This window comes from Cebus imitator, unplaced genomic scaffold (genome assembly GCF_001604975.1).
Source record: "Cebus imitator isolate Cc_AM_T3 unplaced genomic scaffold, Cebus_imitator-1.0 Scaffold202, whole genome shotgun sequence".
In the NCBI taxonomy this organism is placed as follows: Eukaryota; Metazoa; Chordata; class Mammalia; order Primates; family Cebidae; genus Cebus; species Cebus imitator.
This window is the reverse complement of record NW_016107517.1, coordinates 1,673,449-1,698,466: the sequence shown is the minus strand read 5'-3', so window position 1 is coordinate 1,698,466 and position 25,018 is coordinate 1,673,449. Positions and strand designations below refer to the sequence as shown.

Below are 25,018 nucleotides of genomic sequence, written 5' to 3'. Positions count from 1 at the left end.
CTGTGAATAGATTTTTATCAACTTTTCAATCTACACAGCATATGGATTATTTTGAATGGTTCAGAACCTACGTCAAGACTTTTCAGTATGTGCAGAGGTTGTCTGGGAATCTGTTGTTCTCCTACTGAAGGGTACAGAAATGTCACTCCACGAGCTGCCCAACAGACAGAATGCCAGACACAGAGGCTGTGGTTCTTCTGATTTCCGAAACAAAACATCTTGAATTAAAAATTCAAACCATTTTCTCCTTTCTTATTTTATTGGCTTCTGTTGGGTCATAAGTATGACTGGAGATTAAATTTCTAATTTAGATGAAGCTCTTTGTATCCAGTTAGGATAACCCTGCTTACCAAACAAATGTTGTGTATGTACATAGATGAAGGAAACTTTCCCTGTTTCTATGAAAAATCTTGCCAAAGTTTAAATATTAAATCACATGTAAACCTTTAATCGCTAATGGAGAAAACGATACATACATGAAAACAGAACAGTCCCAGCTTTTATATTTATGTATGAAACCACTCTCGTTTGTGTTCAATGGGATTGTGATGGCTAGAATTCTTGAAAGGTAAGAACTTCAAAGTATTAAAAATATCAATTCTATTAATTCTAAATCCACATATCTCAAACTAGGCTACCTCTATTACAGCGTAACCGAAACTGATTAAAGGAATAAACATTTTAATTGGTTCATTAAGTTTTATATCTAAAAAGGCTCTAAAAAGGGCTCAAAGATGGTGTATGCTTTGAAATACAAAATACTTCCTTTCCACACCTAAAGAAAAATAGTTAATTCTAATTATTGCCTTACCAAATAATTTTTAAAGATTATACAAAGATGTGTATTTACACACCAAATTTTAGGTTTCCATGAATACATAGATTGGTATCTGATTAATAAACAATAGATTTGCTACCATAATTATGTCTGACTATTGGACCTCTATAAGTCCTGACCTTTAGCTGAAAAGTTATTTTGAATGGCAGTTCCAGCTCAGCATGCTTTCAGTGTCATTCATGCCAAAGAGATGCAAAGTGAAGGTACTTTGAAGGTGACCCAAGGAAAATGCTCATCCTTGTCAGTGACGTCACAGATGGGGCCAAACAGATGTTGGGCTTTGTGATGGCCAGGCCTGTGCTTCAGACCCACAGATCAGACTACTTAAGGCAAACACCTACTTTGTCATGTACATACAGACCCACAAGGGTCCAGCCTGAGTCAGCAGCAGAACACCTTTATTATGTTTGCCTTGGATATTTCATGTGGTTTCAATTTCATTAAGTAAACTTGGGATAGGTTTAGGTAGGTAAGCTATCACACCAAAAACTAGTTCTCAGTCTGGATAAGAGGCCAAGTCTCAACTATTCAAAATAACATGGAGATTCTTTGGTAAGCCTGAAGGAAGACTGTCTCCTATCCATGCTGTAATTTGCGATCATTAATAGATATTTTAACCACTGTCTTCCTCTACAGTGGAGGCTTTGAGAAAAGAACTGTATTTATCAAGATGTAGTATAGTTTAAACAAAGACTGATCAAAATACAATTCTTTGTTCAAACAAGATCCTTACCTTTTATTATTATGCTGTGTAAGTTACTAGCCATAATTAACACTCCTTCCTTAATGTTTATAATTATCTTCTCCCTGGAAGGAATGATACAAATGGTGTTCAAGTCACTTTTAAAAATAAAAATCAGTGGCCAGGCACCATGGCTCATGCCTGTAATCTTAGCACTCTGGGAGGCCGAGGTGGGTGGGTCACCTGAGGTCAGGGATTTGAGATTAGCCTGGCCAACACAGTGAAACCCTGTCTCTACTAAAAATACAAAAATTGGCCAGGTGCCTGTAGTCCCAGCTACTCGGGAGGCTGAGGCAAGAGAATTGCTTGAACCTGGAAGTGGACGTTGCAGTGGGCCAAGATTGCGCCATTTCACTCCAGCCTCAGCGATGGAGTGAGACTCCATCTCATAAATAAATAGACGAATCAGCAATGTTTCTTATATTGAGTCAGGAAAACAGAAGTTTTGCTTTTATTGTTTTAATAGACAGCTCTCTATAAAATGGTGTTTAGACAGATACCTGTTTGGGAAAAATGAAGGATCTAAATATTTGTCCATCTGCTTAACTAGAAATAAATCCTACTGTAAGATGTTACCTAAAAACTAAAGTTGACCCTTCGATAACAGATTTGAACTATACAGGTCCACTTAAATGGGGATTTTCTTCCACTTTTGCCACTCCTGAGACAGCAAGCTCCATCCCTCCCTTCCTCCCCTTCAGCCTACCCAAAGTGAAGATGACAAGGATGAAGACCCTTATGATGATCCCATTTCCACTTAACATTTTCTTTTTCTTAACATTTTTTCTCTAGCTTACGTTATTGTAAAAATACAGTATATAATTAATGTTGTTGGTAGGGCTTGTCAACAGTAAGCTGTTAGTAGTAAATTTTTAGAGAGTCAAAAATTACAATCAAATTTTCTACTGTTTTGGGGACTTGGCAATCCTAACCCCTGCATTGTTCATCAAGTGTCCTCCATTTACTGGCCATCAGTATGTCAGATTATGTACGTATTTGGTAACTGCATAATGGTTTTAAAAGCCGAAGCCTTGTTTATACTATTAAGACGTGTTCTAGCATACTGGAGATTACATTTTTCAAAGCACTTCTGGATCCTGAATTGAAATATGTGGCAAGAGACACCAATAACTTTTTTTTTTTGTACTTTAAGCTCTGGAGTACATGTTCTCATCCTGCAGGATTGTTGCATAGGTACACATATGTCACAGTGGTTTGCTGTCTCCATCCCTGCATTGCCTACATCAGGCATTTCTCCCGGTGTTATCCCTCCCCAACCCCCCTGCCCCCAACTGTCCCTCCCCTCCTCTGGGCCCCCCACCTCCTAATGTACCCCAGTGTAAGGATGTTCCCCTCCCTGTGCCCATGTGTTCTCATTGTTCATTACCCGCCTACGAGTGAAAACATGTGGAAGATATACTAATAACTTCTAAAAATACACCTTATTAGAATATATGATAGTACTTCATTACAATTATAAAGAAGTTTTATTATTGAAGAAAATTATCATGTGTCTGGCAAGTTCAAGAAAAAAAAATTAGGGCTGAAAAAAAGTTATTTTAATCCATCAACCTGTTCCAAGAAAAGCTGTGTTACATACCATCCTGGCTAAATCTGTGGTAACCTTGTTTTAGAGGCTTCATAAAGGCTATTGTTAAGTTAGCTTTTGGAGGTAAAGAGGTATGGAGATTCACTCTCATGGCTATTATGCATTCCAAATAAATAGCTGTTTTCTGAATGCAGTTGCCCAAATGCCTAAATTTTCTCAGGCTGGACTGATTCTCACTCCTGACAGATTTCTAAATATCTTATAAAAGTGTCATCAGGAAGATGTCAAGCAACTCTTTGAAATTCCTCAAAGCTGCACACTCATCACTTGGGAATCACTCATAGCCTCTCTTGCAATCGTCCTGAGGGCCACAACTTCTGCCTGCTGTCCCTGTCCTTGCAACCAGCTCTCCCCCAGGACCACCCTTAAGGTACTGCCCCAAAGTCCAGACTGCTCCTTGGACCTCCAGTTAATCCTCCTCACTGGGGCTGGAGAGCTCTTTCTAAACAGGATGGTCTTCGGAGCACTCTACCGCATGAATTCTTCCATTGTTCCCCTTTATCAGTCAATACAAACTCAACCCCTGAGCACGGTGGACGAATCCATTCTTGATCTAACTCAGTGAGTCCCAACTCCAGATGTGCACAGAAACACACAGGGTACTTCAAGAGTCGGGTTCCCATGGTCTAAGGCAAGCAGGCAGGATACAAAACAGCTCCTTCTGTTGGCCCCAGGTGCAACTCTTGCAGAATTAACTCCCCAAGGTGCCACCCAGCCTGGGTTTGGAACCTTGCAGGTGATTCCTGTGGCCACACACACCCAGTGCCTTCTCAGAATTTTATTCATCCCTCTAGACAAGAGGGCAGAATCTTCCACTCTATGGAACCCAAAGCCTGGAGACCGGCTCCCCAGCAGTCATAGCTGGCAGAAGGTTGGAAAGGGTGCCATTTCCTTCACAAATATTTCAGAATAAGATTCCATAGAATATTGAACCCTATGAAGATATTTTTGTCAGCCTGACACTTCAGAAAACAAGGTACTCAAGAGAATTTAAAAAATGAACCACCACAAAGGTTAATTGAGCAGATTTAATTTCCCTGAGTTTATACTCCATAAATGATACAAATACTACCCATTAAACCAGGGCTTTTCAAATTTTACTGTGCAAAAAATCAGTTAGGTATCTTATTAAACTGGTCCCCAACACATCTGAGCTCGGGCTTGAGTGTCTGCAGGCCTCACAAGCTCCCAGGTGGTGCTGACGCTTCTGGTCTCTGGGTCACACTTTGAAGAGCAAGACAATAAATAATGTAAAAGGGGGTCATGAGAAAAGGTGTACCTACAAAATATCACATAACAAAATACTAAAGTCACTACTGGAGAGTAACAAACATGTTTCTCTATAAGATCAGTCTTTCGTTTTTAATATTTTCATGTGGCTGATTATAAAGACTCATTAAGTTTATGGATTTTTTAAACTTCAAAAATAAAGTTCTACAATTAAAAAAAAAAAGACTATAAGAGCTTTTAAGAAGCTTGGCTATTTCTGAGAGTGAAGAAAGCTTTGAGATTCAAATTCCTCTAAAATTCTACTTCACTGCATAAACCCTTGATTATTTATTGCCTTTTGAGTCTAATCTCCATGACATTTGATTTGCTTTTTAAGGGCAAGGTCATTTTATATATTAATATTTTGGTCTTCTCAAAAGCATTTAACACTTACATAAAAGTTCACAATTGTAAAACCTAATCACAAGTCCGTTTTTTTTTTTTTCTTGTAGCAAGATAGGAAAAAGGACCATCTTCAAACTAAAACATACTTCCAATTATTTATCGTATTTGATTTTACTCCATGACTTCTAAAATACAGAAATGTTTCCTGCTTTACAAACAATAATTAAAGATATGACAAATTACTGCAGTGCACTAAAATATTTACAATTATGCATGTGTTAAGTTGAAAACAGGCATAACATCCTAGTGGACTAATTAAGGAATGTGAACTTCAACTGCCTGTGGGCGGGGGGCCTTAAGTAACTTTAATTTTAATTAATGCTTGATGTAATCCCAATGGCCAGCCTGCCTGGTGCATGTCTCCCTGCAAGGCTACGTTCATGTTCTGTCTGGGCCTCTCCCTCTTGTGGGCTCCTGGGCACTGTATATGGAACTCCAGTTTAGATGAGAAATGGCATACCAAAATATTTCCCTTTTGATCAACAGAATGCTTGTCTTTGCGGGCATGAAATTCAAAAGAAAGGATATGATTCTTAACATGAGACACAGTAGCATCAAGTTCTTCTGTTATGACATGCCACCTGACCCTTATTCTGCATAAGCGGTTCATTTAAAAAGCATTCCTATGCTTTGGCTGCACCACTGGGTTCTGTTAGCACCAGAAGGATGCAACCCGACTTTCCAGGCTTCCAGGAGCAGACTGGCATACCCAGCATCTAGGTGGTTTAGTCCAACTTCAGAGCAAGCTGGGCTCTCAGAGGTACAGAGCACAGGGAACAGGCCCCAAGGACCCGCTGCTCCATCATGCAGTACAACTGCTGAGAGCTGGGACAGGTGTAACACGCTGTGATTATGAACACAATTTTAAGACTCCAAATTTAGTCAGCTGTGTAAAAACAGCCAAGCCTATGTATTTAATCAAAATCAATGCAGTCTCAGTGTGGTCTTTTCTACTGCCATGAGAAATTGTCAATGGTGCTTACAAAACACCATGGATTTCTTCGCCCCACCCAAGCCCACTGAATCATCTCTGGGGGTGAGGTCAGTATCTGATTTTTAAGCAGGTTTGAGAAGCCATAGGCTGCTTCTAATAAAACAGCTTCTTCAATTTGTAGGATTTTGATAGAAAACTCCCTCCCAGTGTATGGAATTTAACTAAAAACTCAAGTTCCAGTTGATCAGAATTTGACTGACATGTCACCCTATTTTTTAGCAGGAAAATGCTTATGGTTTCTTTCCTTCCTCTACGCATCATGTTCTTTTACTCCACCACCACTTCCCTACCCTGTAGCTGGTAGTTTTTTCACTCTTGAAAAATGTAACCTCATTAGCCCAGACAGGAAGAAGAGACTCAGATGGGAAGAAGAGACTTCCAGGTAAACGTTGAATATTCTCCCCTTGGAAAAGCTTCGCTCCAGTCTTAACCTTCCTGTGAGCTTCCGTGACTTCTGATCTTCCTGCTGGCGTAGCTGTATGGCCAAGGGCCGACTTGGATGCCCAACAGCGCACACCTACCTGGAAATGTTTCCCTTCCACCCCAACCCTTTCCAAAGTGTCCTTCTCATTATGGCCTCTGGCCCTCATTCAGCTGTCTCAAATTTTGTTTCGAATTTGTTTTGTCCAAATCTATCTATTCACTTTTTAATTTACCATTCCCATCACCATTAGAGTGCGGTTTGTTTAGAGACATTATGAAAATGGCCACTAAGGCTAATGCAGCGCCCAGACTGGGGGGACCACAAGGGCTGACCTCCTGGGCAATCCCCGAGAGGAGAGGGGCGATGATGCGGCCCACTGCAGTCACAGACTGCCCCACACCGATGACTGTGCCGCTGGCCCGGGCCCCGCCCACGGTCAGCTGGAGGTCCGTGATGCATGTCCTGCCAATGGCAGTGGAGAAGGACAGGAGAGTGGAGGAGATGACAACTGCACCTATGGTGGGGGCCAAGGAGTAGAGCAGCAGCAGTGTGCAGGTGAGCACACTGGAGTGCAGCAGCAGGGCTTGCGAGTTGTGCTTGTACAGCCGTAGGATCGGCCCCAGGGCAAGGCCAGCCATGGCACCCAGCATGCTGGTATAACTGATGAGATAGCCTATCACCTTGGGCCGCAACCCAAAGCGCTCCTCCAGGGCCAGGACAAAGTTACTGTAGTACAGCATGACTGCCAAGGCCATCAGCAAGCGCACCAGAAATATGTCCCACATTTCAGAAAACAGCAGGTTCTTCATGTCCTGCAAGGCCAACACCACTTTGACCCAGGGCCAGGCAGCCTTCTCGCTGGCCCTGGCTCTGCAGCTGGTAGCTGCCTCCTGCACTGTGTCATGGCTCCTTCCCAACAGCATGTGAGTCTTTCGCCATAGCAGGCCCTTCTCTGTACTGCCCGGTTTTGCTTCCCTCCATGGAAAGAGCCAAACGAGACCTGTTAAAATGGCATGAGACCCATTAAAGTATCTGAATGCACTGAATCCATACACTAACCTCATTGGGGAAGGAACAAGTATTTGTGTTAGATTACTAATCTATATTTTTGTACTACACTTACTAGTCTGTATTTTTGTATCTAGTTTTTCACCATTTCTATAGCTTTATTCTGACATCAGGATTCTGGCAAAAGACTCTACGCCTTTAAAAAAGAATACCACAATACCTACAAAATACTGCTTTCTCTCATCTCAAAAGCCTATGATGGTTTTCTACATCACATCATTTCATATCTAAATTGTTATAAATTTAAATTCTTCCTTTATTAACTTTGTAATTCTCTGCCTAGTTGTTATCTGTCCATCCATCTATCCAACCACCTAGACATCCAATATTCATGGAGTGCTTAAGTGCTTAATATAGAAATATATTACCACAGATGAGGCCTCTGAAAACACTGAACTCAAGACACTAACACCTAAAAAGGGGTTCAGATAAGAAAAGATGCAACCAGATTGCGATATAAGGGCCATGCTGGGGCAAGCACAGGCTGCTACATATGCAACAGCCTGCCTTGGCTTGATGGGTGAGCAGGTACAGCTTGGCCAGCTCTCCCTGGGAAGCACCTGCTTGGATCTGCCCCAAGTTAGGGTCATTTACCGCTTGTTCAGGTCACATCTGCAAACCTCAGGGGGCACCACTCTCATAGACCACAACATATACAACCTTACACAGTGGCTCTGACTGATACTCAGATGATCCCACCTCTGTCCTCATAGGACTAGCACATTCTTGCCTGTTATCTCTTGCAAATTCATGTCCAAAAGTGTTCTTAAGACTAAATTCAAACTTGCCATTCTGGGACATCTTTCCAAACTCCACCCTACTGTTTTTTCAGTTCTTTAGTACTTAAAAGTTTAACTCAGACCAGTGGCTATTCACTCCTGCTTTATGTTGTTTTCAGCAACTTCATTTGTGTGTCATTTCTCCAAATATTGTCTAAGTGCTTCAGCCATAGACAAATTTATGACAGAAAACCAAACACATGAGAACGTGGATCTGGACTTTTAATAATTCAATCTTAAAGGGCCCTTGAACATTATCTAGAACAGTGATAAAAATGTGAAAGAATTATTGCTGATAGACTAAAAAAATTAAAATAAAATGATGATGATGATGATGATGGCAACTAACATCTGTTGAGTGCTTACTATAAGCAATCTACCCACCTATCCATCCATCTATCCAATCATCAATATTCATGGAGTACTTACGTGTGAAAAGCTAGGAATATATTAACAAACAAGACAAGGTCTATGAAATCCTACCTCTGGCACTGGGGTAAGCTGCTCGTAAGCAGAACCTCTTACGGTTCTCATAACAAGGCTATGTGTTTTGTTACCCCATTTTATAGATGAAAAAATGGGAGACAACTTGCCCAAGGGTCACACTAAAAACTGGTAAAACAGGGATCTGAACCCAAGTCTGTCGGACTCCAGAGTTTTGAGTTCGTAAACCTAAGAACAGAAATCACGATGAAAAGGCTTTCTCATGCAAAGTGGCAGACCAGAGGAGGATATAAGAAGCTAACAGAGTAAAAGCGTTGAGGAAAACAGCTATAGTCATTGTGGGGCGGGGGAAGGATGGCAAGGCTGGGACAAAAAAGCAGCACAATATTATGTTCACTGGACTGAATGGCCAAAGCCCTCGGTGGGACACTGTGTGCCGTCTGGCCGGGTCATCTTCCCACTCCTCCTCTGCTAGACTATCAGCCCCAGCCTGCCTAACCTCAGATTTCTTATGTGATAAAAACAAGTCTCTCTTTCTTTAAGCCGTTGTAGTTGGGAACACTTGCAGTGAAAATGTTTTCCTAACTGCTTCCACCCATTTACAGGCTTAAGATAGGGCAACATATTAAATGGCACTATGTTTAAGGACGCAAAATAGAACTCCATAACCAATTTCTTCATTATGTGCTGACTTTCAATTTTGAGTGAATCAATATTTATGTACCTTCCTTTATATGTGAAGATAACCTGGCCACGTCAACGGGGCATGTATTTGAGACTATTTTATCTAGGTTTATGTGAATCCATCAGGCCGTCCCTCCTGATTTAAGTTACAGGTTAAGTAAATTCCTGGCAAAAAATCATAATGCATTCCTGTGAGGATTGAGAATAAGCTCATGAACTTTGCTTCCTGAGTCTGACATCCTAACCCAACATGGAAGTCATCATGCAAAACAGAACCCTGAATAGGAAGATTCAAAAAGCCGCAGTAAAGTACGATATCATTAAATGTAAGGAAAACTGCCTAGCATGAATTCCCTTGTTTATGAAGTCATTTATGCAAGGGCCAGCCATGCATCACTCTCTAAGGAAAGAAGATGAAAGACATTTTAAGCAACTAGCCCTGCATCCAAGGAGCTCACAGCCCTGTGTGTGTATGTGTGTGTGTGTGTGTGTGTATCTGTGTGTGTATCTGTGTGTGTGTGTTTATATGTATGTATGCATGTGAGACGGGGTCTCATTCTGTCACCCAGGCTGGAATGCGGTGGTGTGATCACAGTCCTCCTGCCTCAGCCACTCGAGGATCTGGGACCACAGTTATGTGCCACCGTGCCTAGCTAATTTTAAAAAAAGTTTTGTAGACAAGGTCTCACTATCTTTTCCAGGTTGGTCTCAAATTCCTGGGCTCAAGCAATCTTCCAGCTTCAGTCTCCCAGAGTGCTGGGATGACAGGCATGAGCCACTATGCCCAGGCCAGTGTGTATTCTGCACAGGGGTGATAGCAGTGAATAAAGCCGACAAAACCTCTTCCCTCATGGGGTCTGCCTCCTGATGTGGGGGGACAAACAGAATGTAAGCAGTAAAATAAATTAATAACATAATTTCAGGAATGTTATAAAGAAAATTAAGCTATTTTAGGCAGAATGGTCAGAGAAGACCTAAGGAAGCAGCTATTTCAGTCTTCAGTGATGAAGAGAGCCAATAAAAGATGTGGGATGAATGTGGCAGGTAGAGGACTGGCCTGGTACAGTGCCCTCCGATGGGAATGAGCCTGGCATGCATACTCTCATACAGCAAGCCAGTGTGGCCAGAATGCATGGAGGGAAGCAGAGAGAGGGGCACGGTCTGTCCATCACCTACCACCATGCCAGCTGTGAGGCATGTGCATTATCATGATAGAAGCCACCGGGAGTCTGTAGCAGGAGATGGCATGGTCTTTCTTTTTCACTTTCATAACTGTATTTAAATTTATATTAAATACGTTAAAAATAAAAGATTTCCCTTTTAAATTGCAACTAAAATATTTACCATGCAGAAGAATAAAATTAACCCCTTCCTCATACCACATACAAAAATCAACTCAAATGGATTAAAGACAAACATAAAACCTGATACTGTAAAAGAGAAGGTAGAAGCTTCTTAAAATCGGCCTTGGCAATAATTTCTTAGATATAACAACAAAAGCACAGGCAAACAAACAAAAAAAGACAAACAGGACTACCTAAAACTAAAAAGCTTCTGCACAGCAATGGAAACAAATCAGTAAAGTGAAAGAGCAACCTGGAAACAATCTGCAAAGCAAAAAGTAACCTGCACAGTGGATATGATTTGTAAACCACACATGTGATAAAGGGTTAATATCCACACTATACAAGGTGGATATTCAACAGCAAAAAACAAAACAAAACTCTGTTTAAAAATGGGCAAAGACCTGGAACCAACCCAAATGCCCATCAACGTTAGACTGGACAGGGAAAATGTGGCACATATACACCATGGAATATTATGCAGCCATCAAAAATGATGAGTTTGTGTCCTTTGTAGGGACATGGATGAACCTGGAAACCATCATTCTCAGCAAACTGACAGAAGAGCAGAAGATCAAACACCGCATGTTCTCACTCATAGGTGGGTGTTGAACAATGAGAACACATGGACACAGGGAGGGGAGGACTACACACTGGGGTCAGTTGGGGGGAAATAGGGGAGGGACAGTGGGGGGTGGGGAGCTGGGGAGACACAGCAAGGGGAGAGATGCCAGATGTAGGTGATGGGGAGGAAGGCAGCAAATCACACTGCCACGTGTGTACCTATGCAACAATCTTGCATGTTCTTCACATGTACCCCAAAACCTAAAATGCAATAAAATAAATGGGAAAAAAAAAAGGGCACAAAATCTGAATACACATTTCTCCAAGAAGGTGCTCGATATCACAAATCATCAGGAAAATTCAAATCAAAACCACAATGAAAAATCACCTCACACATGTTAGGAGGGCCAATATGGACACATTTTTAAAAGGTAAGTGTTAATGAGCATGTGAAGAACAGAGAACTCTTGCACACTGTGGATGTGAATGTAAACTGGTACCGGCCACTATGGAAAACACTAGGGAGGTTTCTCAAAATGACTTTCATTTTTGGATGATGAGTCTATCCATTCTAATAAACACTAATTGAAAAGAAATAAAAGTGGGTAGATTAGTCAGTATGAATACACAAAACGGTCTTCTCATGACTGTCAACTTACCAGCATTGAGAATGAAGACCAAAAAGCAGATGAGGGCTGTGAGATAAAACCCATCCTCTAATTCAGTGAGATAGCCACCAATCACGGGGCCCAAGATGAAGCCCACACTGGAGGCTGTGTTGAAGTGTCCGATTACAAGCGGTCGTTCCTTCTCTGGAACCAGATCAGAAAGTAGAGCCCTTGAGATGGAGAGAGTGTGTTTAAAAATACCTGCAAGGGGATGAGAAACATGCTCTGTAACTTTTTCTAGACCATAAGTATCTCACTCATGATCCTGTGCTTAACCTCTATCCCTGACAGAGTTCTGATCTCCATCTTCTTTGGAAGGCAGCTATGCTCACCATCATGCCACCAGCACATGTGATCTTCATTTTCTTTGAACCTTTGGAGTCTTCCCATTCTACCACAGTTTTACTCCTGGCTTAGCACCCTGATGCTAGTCGATCACCTTATCTCTGGCCACCAAGTCCCTTAGCCCTCAGCTTGCCCACCTCCTGTCATGACCTCCCAAGTGTCTCCCAGTTACCCAACTGCATTTCATGGTGGCTTCCATGTAGCAAGTTATCATTCTTTGTACATTTACTCATTGAGCCAATATTTACTGCATGCCTACTCTATGGTGAGCCCTAATCTTGACAATGAGGATAAACCAAGGAACAGAGAAACGGAGCTGGGGAGAGGACAAGGAGTGTGTATAAATCTGATAGCACCATCATTGAACCAATATCAAGACCAATACCAGTAAGAGGCCGGTGAATTTGCTGAACAAATTGAATGCTGTCATATAACTTTTAATAAGAAATTAAAGTGCCTGATGACTATACTCCTATCTCTGCAGATGGATTTGATTCCCATGTCCCCAGAAACCCATGTGCAGAACAACCATACTTGCAAACATGCTGACATATTCTGGTAACCAGCAGCCCGCTATTTTGATCAACACATAGTAGGAATTCAATAAATGCCATTGGCGGATCTGCGTGAATCACGCAAGTGTGATCTCCCACAGGCCGTCACACTCTGCACATCACTGTGCCGCTGCCGAGGGCTTCAACGCACTCGTCCTACTAACCTATCCCAGCTCCACCTCAAATTAGTGTGGCTGGGTGCTTCATAGATAGCCAGCCTCTCTGGGAAGCAAATGCATAAAGCCTTTGGGAATTAGGTAGATGGACTCTCTCTAGACCTGTTTCCTGAAACCATCAGAGAGGACTGGGCCAGAACGTGATTCCCATAGGTCTTGCAGGAATTCTGTAATTGTTTCTGAAACTGTATTGATGTCAGGTTCACTTTACATACATGAGGGAAGAGGACTGTAGTAAGAGTAACCCATGAACAACCCAGCCTCAACTTCTCTAGTTTTTCAGAGTTTGGGGTGATGGACAGAGTAGAAACAAAAATGAGGCATCCAACTAAGGCACTTCAACCTCAGGCACTGACTCAAAGTCAGCTGCTCATTTTTAGGACACAAAGGTCTGAATCCACAACTGACTTTGTGAAGCAGAACCCTGTGAAGCCCCCGACAACTCGCTCCTATTCACGGACCAATAAACACCATGGAGGTTACATAGGCCAGGAGGAGTTTTTATGTATAGTTCTCATTTGTGAAGATTATAGTGACTGTTCATATAAGAGAACTCTCACTACTTAAGCCAGGCTCATTTGCTATTAAGTAAAACATTTTAATCCTCCCCATGAATCTCTATGCATTTTGTAACAACTCTAGCGTCTTTTTCATCTTCCCCATCGCTTCTTTAGATTTACGAACAGCACATAGCACTGAATGGTGGAGGGTGTTATACTGTAGAAAGACACACTGCCCACCAATAACAACAAATTCAACAGCAGATGCACATGCAACAGCTACCAGTTGAATTTTGTGTGTGGTACTGGGTTTTGCAGAGACAGCTGAACCACATTTAAGCAAGGCCCTTCATAAAGCATTTTCCACTCAACAAAAAGGCATGGTAAGAAATTTGGGGCTGAACTCTGCAGACTTTCAGAGTAAATGAAAAAAGTATATATTTCACAGAAATGGGTGTAGAAATCCCAGGTGAGCCAGCTGAACACCACTTCTATGTTAAAATGAGTTATTTGATGCTCTATTTATTGGGGAAGTCAGTTAAAAGCAAGCAGTTTAAACACAGGATGGTACCCAGTGCCTCAGACGAGTCGACCAGGGTAGCAAAGCCTGCCAGTGCTCTGACAAGTACAGTAAGAGAGAGACATTGAAGCTCCTCTAATTGCTAAGAATGGCAAAGAGAACAATGCTTCTACAGGAATAATCTACCCAACAAGGACTACCTGGCATTCACAGGCGGTGTTTCAAAAAATGGACAAAACAAAAAGCTAGTTCAAAACGTTAAAAATAGTCCAGACTGGTCTGGAAACAGCAAACTAGCTCATGAGCTACTATATCATAATCCCAGTGTCCCTGCAATTGACAGATGGAAGGAGGCCACAGGAAAGCAAAATAGGTGAATCCCAATTTGATGTCAGGAAGCTCAGTTACAAAACTACAGGCTCACCAAGGGAGAGAACAGGAACCTCGGTGCTGGTCAAAGAACTTAACAAATTTTTACTGACTGAATGCAGAGCAAGATCAACAGGAAGGAGACAAGTCCCAATACAGTAGTGTGATCATTCACACTGACAGGCTCTGAGGGGCAAGGGGCTCCATCAAGTACAACTCCAGCTTTGTTAATATAGCACAGCGCCTGGCCTGCGCCAAATATTCAATGGCCAGCAGCTGCTGGTGTCAGTTATAGTCATAACTGTCATTGTAATTAGTAAGTGCTTATCAAAGAGGCAATGTCCAGCAGAAACAGGCTTTACATAGAAAGACAGAGACAGGGAACTTTTTTTAATAATAAGACACACACACACACACACACACACACACACACACACGGAGAGAGAGAGAGAACTCACCTGCTGGGACTCTAGCCAGGACAAACAGGAACACATTACTGGCTGCTCCCAGAAGGAGATAGCCCAGGGCACTGAGTAGAATACAGGCCAGCAAGGAAGACCGTCTTCCCACCACATCGCTCCAGCAGCCCTGAGGAAAGCAAGAAAGAAAAAGCCCTTGGACTCCGCACAGTAACAACCATTACCATGCAAATGACCAAAACAAAGTAACCACAGGAAAACATCAGAAGATTCAGTGTCGGATCCTCAGATGCTAAATTCCATGATGCTATTGGTCAGAGTAAGTTATTTCTCTAATCTTCACACACGGTGAATGGAAAACCACAATGTATTTTTCTTTGTCCAAAAACAAAGTCTGATGGTCTGGTAGCTTAGAAAGGCTGGAGAGATGGTAAAGTATAAATTATAAAACCTCATTATTGTCTTTATTCTCATGACTTTATACAATTATACTCTTCAGATACATGTACAATTTTTGGAAATTTGGAAACTACTGAAAAACAAAATGAAGAATATAAAAGTACCTCATAGTCCCAAATGTACTGTACCTATATTTTAACAAAATGGTTATACAGTACACTCTACTTTGTAACTTCCTTTTTTTACTTAATATGACTTAAACATCATTCCACATTATAAAACTTTGCCTTTGCTACCATTTAATCATATTTCTTATTCCACTATGTACCAATATTTAACAAATCATTTTGTTAGATTTTTACTCTTTAAAAATTTGTCAGAAATATAAATAATGTTGTAATAAGTATCTTCACAGCAAACTCTCCACAAATACCCTTAAAATTTCCATAGAAATAATTTCTACAATTGGAGTTGCCCCAATTCTATGCAGGCATTTTGTTTTAGGCATTCGCCACATACTGACCAATTACTCTCTGCAAAGATTTGTCATCCCATATACACTGTAATTAGAACAGTAATAATCTCCCTTTCCCCATATTTCAACCAGCATTGTTACTGTCAATGTTTAAAATCTACAGATTTGTTAAGCAGCTTCTTTTAAAATTATGTTTGCCTTTCTTCCTGATAATTGGTAAAAAAAATTTGTGTACTATTTGTATTTCCTCTTGAGAGAAGCAAATAAAGCTGCATTTCTGCCCATTAGAATTCCCACATTTGGGAAGCCTCAGAGACTTGCCAGCCACACCTCCCTCCTCAACATTCTTTATGCAAGTAAGGATGTTGAGCAAGACCACAGAAGTGGCCCAGGAGGAAGCCTGCCATTTCACATATTGAGGCTCTGAAAAAAGTCCCCGCCTTAAACTAATAATTACTAACACTATACTATCAATGGAGCACTGTGTAAAAGGGTCAAGAACAGGGTCCCCCATGCTGTGGGAAACCCTGGATGACCCGCAGTTCCAGTACAAAGGGCTGGTCTCCATCGGTCCTGGCTGGGAGGTGACTGAGGCTGGTTCCTGCATCCCTCCTTCCTCAGTGATGTTCCACAACCATTCCTTACCATCTCCACTAACCATAGAAGGAATCTCAGCAGGCAACTCCTCCTTGCCAATTGCCAGGGTACCTGTTCATACCCTTTCCCCAATTTTATTGATATGTAAGGACCCAAAAGATCCCTTTACATAAGGATGTAAACTTCCTCTATAAAATATTTTAAAGGTAAATTTTCCAAAATACCGTCATCCTCCTACAGACGTCTTCAATCCTACTCCCCAATTTTCATTTCAATGAATTTTAGAAATTCCCCACACTCTTCATCTGGGGAAAGGGTCACCAGCCTGCTTGTAATCGCAGGGCAGTGGTATAATCTGGGAATTACACCCTGGGCCCTGAGCCTGGCTGCCTGGTCTTAACACTGAACTCATGATTCCTTCCACAATGACCTCGGACATATGAGTTAACCTCTCTATGCCTCAGGCTCTCTACATATTGAGAGACTGTAAAACAGAAATAAAGATAATATCTGCCTCAGAGATTACTTTCCCCACTCAACACTTTCTATGTGCTTAATATAAAATGAGCCATTAAAGACCCACAACCACCCTTTGAGGCTGGTTATTGTAATGATTAGAGGAAATAAAGTTCTCGAAACAGTGACTGACACATAGGTGCTTAATAAATGCATCATTTTTATTAAAATACATTTATTTAAAAACATTAGCCAAATCTGACAGAATATACTTTTTCTTTATGAAGAATTGTTCTCAAAATTAAAAACTGTTTGGTAAAATTTATAATTAAAATACATATTTATAAGAGTATGGGTTAAAAAGAAAATTTTAACTGGGCACTTCCGTATCTTAAGCCTTTCTAAGAAAATTTTTATTAAATTTCAGCTAAAGGACACATGAAATGTTCCATGCAAGTACAAACATAAAACAACAAAGAAGAATTTGAAAAAAAGGGTAGAGTTATAGTTAGCAATAAAAAAAATCACATTCATAAAGTGCTAACTATTGCCAGGTGCTCTGATAAGTAAGAATGTAAAAGTAAATTAAGCAAGTAAGCCTGGTCTATATCTCAGGAAGGCCAGAGTCCAGGAAGAGAAAAGCATTTAAAGAATTAACATACACCGTGGCCTAAGAGCGCTAACAGATACACACATCAGGTATTTTGGGAGTGAGTTTACAAATAAAGCAAAAAAGGTGTTTGCTAAGATGTAACCCAAACTTTTCTCTCACAAGAAAGAACTTACAGTAGGACATTCTACTCGACAAGCAAGTGAATTGCTCTCCTGTACAATCTGATAACTCTAGTTACCTATTTACTTTTTTATATCATTAAGGCAATGACAGATGGCTCTTAGAAAAAAAATAACATGGGCTTAGAGTCTGAACACTGAGATTAGGTGGCTTAGTCAAATTAAACTACGTGGGTCTTATTTGGTCTTAATTTCCTTCTATATAAAAGGAAGAAACCCAACTAGTTTGTTGGGTTACTATAAAGTTTAAATGAGGCTAAAACTGTTATCATTGTGAAAAATCTAATATATGAAAGAATTCAATAAAAGATAAATCAGGAAGTAGCTGTTTACTTAAGAATTTATCATAAAATCTGACTGAATTTCTTTTAAAAATGTATTTTACAGGGAAGCAACTCTTGGGAAATATAAGTACAGTTTGTGTTCATTAACTGTGAGAACCCCCCCAGGCCACCTATTGAGACCAAAGTCACTAATGATCAATTGTGAGATTAAACTGACTACTCTACTGAACCGCCTGAACCACTGGACACGGAGGCCTCCAGACCATAGTGATCACAGTAGATTGCACAGGGAGAAAGAAGGGAACGATCAGGTAAGGTCTCTGAAATTCAAACAACTATGTGGTCAAAAGCAGGGCGGTGACAAGGTCACCACTGAATGTTTGTTTCTTTTTTTTCTTAGAAACAGGGTCTTGCTATGTCGCTCAGGCTAGATTTGAACTTCTGGGCTCCTGACCTCAGCCTCCCAAGTAGCTGGGACTGCAAGTGTAGGCCACTATGCCTAAGCCCCTCCAGATCTTTCTACTCCATGCTGCAGATATATATACAATCAGCCAATCCAAATGTCCCTTTCTGTTTATACACTTAAGTCTTATAAAAAAGCTTTTATTTAGTTCAAAATACACAACTTTAAATAGAATAGCAGAAATATAAAGGGATTTGATGACTATCAACGAAGTGAAACAAATAAAATTGGTAATAACTTTTGTTTACATTTTGTCTATAAAATGTTAGCAAGGAATTATAGGAAGAACATATTGTAATTTAAAGGTCTTTTCATCCCAAATCTATCACTTTTTGATAAACTTCAAGCCCCAATTTTACTACATCTGTGATGGATAAGACATGTGATTATGTTTTACCAAATGGAAGGTAACTTACCACCAACGTGCTAGAAAAGAGTTGCAAAATGCCATAGGAGGAGCCTGTTAAAAACAAATCAATAAAATCAGCTAAACCTATCACAGAAATGGATTCATGCAATAACACTTACACAGAAACCAACAGAAAACATCAGGAAAGAGAGACCTTTTTTTTAAATCTCACATCATTTTTTTTTTTCTATCTGGAAAAATGGAAGTAATACAATTTTTAATAAAAGGTTTTCAAAAAATAGAAGATAAACGGAAGAGAGAATAAAGGCTAAAGGTGACCTTATGGATGCTGTATGATTGTCCTTCCGTCATGAGAACTGTGTAGCTTCAACTTATGAAACAGCATGGAGAGTACTCAGGGGAATAGAAATTTAAATTCTGAAAAAAATCCTAAGCCTTAAAGTTTTAACGTTGTCTGTCTCTAACATTTTATGGTTTTATAAAATCATTTAATTTTATCAAGAACTTACAAGGTTTTACAGAGTTTTTTTTTTTTTTACCTCCATTATCATGCAACATGCCCCATTTGCTTTTACCAAAAACCTTCAGGCTGCTGGGTGGTCCAGTGTAATTCCAAGTATATTTGTCAAGGGAAATACAAATCATGGCACGGACCATGATTTAACAAATATGTACAAAACTGTCCGCAAACACCTGCTTATTCTTGATCTTGTGAATGATCCAGAGCTGTTAGTCTCAACAATTTCTCACTGGTTAGCATGGTCCTAAGCCCTATTTCTTGGCTCTTTGATAAATCAATGACTTCTGGATGGAATTTTTATGCTGCACAGGCAGAGAAACCCTACGGTCTCCATGATGTGTTGGTGATAGTGTGGGAAGCTTGCAACTAATTGACTAATGTTCACCCAAACCCTTTTCCACAAGGTGTACTTTACGTAGATTATGTTTCCCTGGTCTCTCACCTTAGGTTAAGGGTTCCTGTAGGCAGGAGTCCACATATACCTACCCTTTCACACACACAGCCAGGTCCTGGCAGAGGCTCCATAAGTACCTGTTGCCACTAGTGGCATGAGACCTGGGTATAACACTCAAACCTCAAAATCTCCCTGAACATAGGTTGTCTACAAAAAAAGGAATTACATTTGCTGTAGGCTAATATTTTAAAATATTCTGGAAATTTGTTTTACTTCATTTCCCATTTACCTTTGGGTACTATTTGGCTACAAGATTGAACTGTTTTCAGGTACTTGGTTCAGAGGATTTAAAATTCAGTGCTCTAAAAATGAGCAGTATTGACCACTCACCTACTATTCCAGCAACTGTTGGACTTGCTCCAAGGGACTTGATGTGAAGGCTTAATAAAGGCACAACCATGCTGACACCAAACAAATCCTGAAATAAAATAAATGCTGATGGACTCAAATTAGTTTTTTTCAAACTTTTAAACCTAAAATTTTAAACTAATTTAAAAGTAAAACCAATATCTAAAATTTTAAATACATAAGAAATCATAATTTGATTCCATAGCATGCTATACAAATCCGCAGCCACTTGCAAATGCCTGGATTACAAATAACCTGGGATACATTTTAACTTTACATTCAAGGAGGATACGCTACAGAAGTTCCTCAAACAAAACAGACAAAAAAACCCCCCAAATTTTCTGTGAATGAATCATAGGAAAAAAAAATGCAGTCATAATTTGTATTTATTGGTGAACCAGCACTTGCTTAAAGATATATGTTTCCTTCTGGAGTTGGTGAAAGTGGCTAATGTCTTAGGACCTGTGGTTTATCAAGGCTCAGTAAAGCAGGAAGGAAAGAGAAAGCTGGTGCACTGGAGAAAGGCCAGTTTTTTGCAGGTAAGTCACAGAAAGTGAATGGAGTCAGGTTGACAGTTCTCAATTTCAGCTCCATCACTTACTAAACATGTATTTTTGGAAAGTCACTTAAAGTTACCAAACTTCAGTGCTGGGAGAAGAGTAATACCTGCCTGGTGGAAATATGATGAGCATTAAGTGGCATAATGCTTCAGAAAGGCCTGAAAAAACCATATAAGCTCAAACATGTCTTCTCCCTTCTTCAGTTCTGGTGATAAGTACAAACCCTTTTTGCTAGGTGTTCTGAGTTAATAGACAGACTGTTAATTTTTCCTTTAATTTTGTTCTTATTCTCACTTCACTAAGTTACCCACTACAGTTGGTTTAGGGGGAGAAAAAACATTGCACACACAGAGTTTTCATTATACCCAACCTGAATTCCTTCTCTCATAAACCTGGTTAGTTGGAAAGAACAAACTCCCATGAAATAGATATTTTCCTTGAGCTCAGAGTTAATCTTTTGTTCCCCCTTCCCTGTCCTGGTAGGTGTGCATTTATATAACTATAGATACATACATTTCCACATACTTTTTCAGTAGGCTTTTCCATGGTTACACCTTTAGAGGGCCCTGTTATCTAATATCAAGTGACTATAATTAATATTAAAATTATATTGCCAGAGTGATGATTTATTATTTTAATATTGCGATTACTTAAAATGTCCTTTGGGTCAGAGCCAATTTCTTTTGGGCTTTGCATCTCATCAGCCCACTGATGTTTACATTAAAAAGACTCATAATGCACCAGCCACCTACTGAATCTTCTGGATCTTTTGAAAAAGGAAACTCGATTGTCCAATAACAATTTTTTTTTTTCCAAAAAAAAATTTTTCAGTACAACATATCATTTAATAAAATGGTTATCCTGAATAAGAGATGGAAAGAAATATTCAGGTAAAGAGGCTGAGATCTGTAATAATCTAACTTGTACTAACCTAACTGACCCCATCTTAGCTGCTCTCTCTAGCCTCTCCCTCCCTGCTTCGACCCCCTCAGGTGCATTACTGGGTCATGCTGCACGTGGTGGCTCATGCCTGTAATCCAAGCACTTTGGAGGCCAAGATGGGCGGATCATCTGAGCTTGGGAGTTCAAGACCAGCCTGACCAACACAGTGAAACCCCGTCTTAAAAAAAAAAAAAAAAAAAAAAAAGAGTGGTTCACACTGTTCACAGTACCTGTAATCATCGTAACTGCATCCTGCTTGGCAGGTCTACTTGCTATTGTGAATACCTTCCCTGGTGATTGATTGTATGGAAAGTTGCCCCTGCTATCCCCCTTGATGAATGTATGGAAATACCCTTAGCAACCAAAAATCCTGGGAACCTCCTGCCCCCTGGTTACCAGCTTCCTTATCTAACTTGCTTGTTCTGCTTCTGTAAAATTCCACTTCAGCTAGACTCCCCCTCCCCTACCTAAATCAAGGTATAAAGGGAAATCAAGCCTCTTCCTCGGGGCGAGAGAATTTTGAGCATTAGCAGTCTCTCGGTGGCCAGCTAATAAAGGACTCTTAATTTGGAACTCAGAGCATGGCGTGTTCCTTCTGACTCGCTCCGTTACAACAGAGCTATGGAAGGTAAATATGAAAATACAGACTCAAAAGTAATAACTGATGATTGGTATTACTTTAGCACTTGCTGAGTCTGAAAAAGACTATATTCTTCAAAGGAGACTGGCCACTGAATCTTTTCTTTTGGGAAGTTCTGTTCTAAAATGGTCTTCTCCTTTCCTATAAAAGGCAACTCCTTTCTGATTCTGAATTCATAGCTTCTTCAAAATCACTGTATTTGTCAACTGGTCATGTGCATATAACCACTTATAAAAAGATGTCAGAAGGGGCCATTTAAACTTTTTACTGAACGTCAACATTTCTCAAAAATTGATGAATATATACACTCAAAAGTTTCAGGACTCTTTTCAGGGTAGGAACCCCAGTAAGTATTGATTACTGGACTATCTCAAGAAAAATGAATAAAGCTGAATAAAGCTGATGGGATGGAAAACAAATGTCATCAAATATCTGGAGAAAAAAAGTGGTTGAAATAATAGATCTCATCATCATCTACGCATCATAAACAAAATGGGACTCAAGGGTTATCTTGGTCTTCCCTCCTAAATCAATTAAAACCTGGAAGTACAGATAACTGCTAAAGCAGAACAATTTGGCAAATGACTTCTCTAATCTTGTTCCCTTACTCTACCAATCAGAAACCATTTGTCCAAGAATCTTAGAGTTCTCTACATCCCTAAATATGTCAAAAATAATAACTAAATTACATATAGTCTTCCTTAGGTGTTACCCAACAATCATCTGTCAGGTAGCTTTATATGACCTGCAAATAAAGCTTCATGTATTTTAATTGTTTACAATATTTTCCATTAAAAAAAATCCCTAGTCTCTTAATTTTTTGGAAACTATACATTTTTCTCTTAAGATATGAGACATCAAATGGTTCTCTTGAATACATTGTTAAAGTTATTGAAATTCTGTGTCAGGCTTGCTAGATTAGACTTGTCAAGTGCACAGCATAAAGAAAAATATGAGAAGCTGTGAATATTCAAATCTGTATTGGAAGGCTGACTTTAACAAATGATCTGTGGTTTGCTTTGTTTTATTGTAATACCCAAACTATTTTGAATTCTAGGTCATGTTAGTTTCCACATTCTCTGAGCCCTAGTCTGGACTTTCCAAATAAGGGCTCAAATGTTGTCATCTGGCCAAACCAGTCCAAGTTCCTTCTGAGATAGGACAGCAGTAGCTTGGGACCCACATCTAACAAGGGTGGATGGCAGCCAGCTCCTCTCCAAAAACCACCCATACTCACTGGTTGTGAATTCTAGGTGACTACACTGAAAAGTAAAAGTCCACACTGAGAATGAACTAATAAAGAGATGAAAGGAATAGTAGTCAGAAGGAGTGCCAGGCTCTGAAGTTAAAGGCATGGAGCTGGAGGGTGGGTCCTGCAATGGCCCTAGAGGCAGAGAGGTCCTCTCTAACATGCCACCCTTCCTGAGGGCCTTGTGCTTCTGCATTTGCAGAAATTTGGTGAACATACTTTCATGGTGGTCTTAACTATTAACTCAACAGAGTTGCTGTCAACTGTTGAACACCTTGCATGGAGGTGGGGGCATGGAGAGTGCATGAGACTGGGAGAAGTGGTGGTCTTGACCTGCATTTGGGCAGAAAACAGTGATTCCTCTCTGCCAGGGCGGAGTGCCATAAGGTACTATCTTCAAGGCCTCAGAAGGTAGCCTTTTCCCATTGATATTTACTTCAGCTCCCTTTGCCCTCAAGATACTGGATTAGCTCACACCCAGGGCTACTGTACTAGGCCTAGCCTTGGAAAGGGAGGACTGCGAGGTAGATCTAGGGTTCCTGCATATAATGGCCCAAAAACTACCAACGTCAGCTTACTTGTAAGGCTAAATTCTTCGGTGGCAGAACTGTGGATTACAATAGTGGGGCTCCACAGCAACTACCATATGGCAGGTGTTCAGAAATGCCATGAATCAGTTTACTAAACTTTCCATTCTACATGGGAAATTAGCACTCAGGGAGCAAACCAGGACACGCACACACTCACACCATGATGAAACCAAACCTATGTTGTGCAATGCACCCGTATGTCCAAAGGTAGATGGGTACAATTCACTCTGATCTGCATTTTTAAACTTTCAAGTCAACCAAGAGCCCTAGAGAAAATGCACCCAATTCCGTACCAGTGGGAAGAGCGGCTGCCCCTGCCTGTTCTGGTAAAAGGCAAACTAGGCACACGCACACACATCATGATGAAACCAAACCTATACTGTGTGAGGCACACAGTTTGTCGAAAGGCAGATGAGTACAATTCACTCTGATCTGCATTTTTTAAAATATTCTAGTCAACCAAGAACCCTAGTGAAAATGTGCCTAATTCTGTCCCAGCGGGGTCATCAACAGCGGCCTCCCCTGCCTGTTCTGGTAAAAAAAGCCGGCGTGTCCCTACCGCACCAGCAGCAGCTAACCAGCTGGGCTTTTCCAAGCTTGCCCAAGCCCCTGTTCCTCGCCCTACAAAAGCTGCAACTGCCACAGCATTTAACACCTGGCCACACCTGAAGCTGGTACCAGGGCTTCTTAAAAGGCAGGGAAGGGCAGAGGCTCTGCGAACTGGGGTGCAAGCGAAAGCGCGAGGGTCAATAAAGCAGTGTGAAGCGGGTGATGGGGCAAGAGGAAAGCTTGATAGGTAGTGAGGCACCCACCAAGCGGACTGCGGGTTCCCACCCCCGGGAGCTTCAAGAACCGCCTGGGTCCCAAGGCCCGAACAGTCAGCCCTTGCCCCCAGCCCCACGCTCGCACTCACCAAGAAGCCCACTAAGTAGAGACAGAGCAGGAAGCGGCGGGCTCGGACGGCACCCGAGTCGGCAGCCTCTGCCTGGGTTCCTGTCCTCCGCTCCTGTGGCAGCTCTGCCGTCTCCGAGACCAGCCTCCCGTTGGAGCTCCTGCCCCAGCGACCCCCGAGCTCCATATCCGGGCCGGGTCGGGGGCCGACGCGGCAGCAGCCGGGACCGGACCCGGGAGCCCGGCCCCGCCCTGAGCGGAAGCAGCAGGCGCG

At 41.0% G+C, this 25,018-nt stretch overlaps 1 protein-coding gene across 2 annotated transcripts; it reads right to left on the bottom strand.

Annotated features, from left to right (window-relative positions):
• Nucleotides 1-3,048: 3,048 nt before the first annotated feature.
• On the bottom strand, nt 3,049-24,991 carry MFSD9 (major facilitator superfamily domain containing 9). 2 transcript variants are annotated; one of them, XM_017547848.2, is made up of 7 exons: nt 24,767-24,991; nt 19,855-19,942; nt 18,597-18,640; nt 14,754-14,883; nt 11,823-12,032; nt 7,190-7,281; nt 3,049-7,153 (listed from the first exon to the last, which is right to left on the bottom strand). In XM_017547848.2, exons 1-7 carry the CDS (start codon nt 24,929-24,931, stop codon nt 6,494-6,496), a joined length of 1,389 nt encoding a protein of 462 aa, XP_017403337.1. In that variant the 5' UTR covers nt 24,932-24,991; the 3' UTR covers nt 3,049-6,493. The 2 variants fall into 2 exon arrangements, with proteins under 2 accessions (XP_017403337.1, XP_017403336.1); XM_017547847.2 differs by having other exon boundaries at nt 3,049-7,281.
• Between the last annotated feature and the right edge of the window lie 27 nt (nt 24,992-25,018).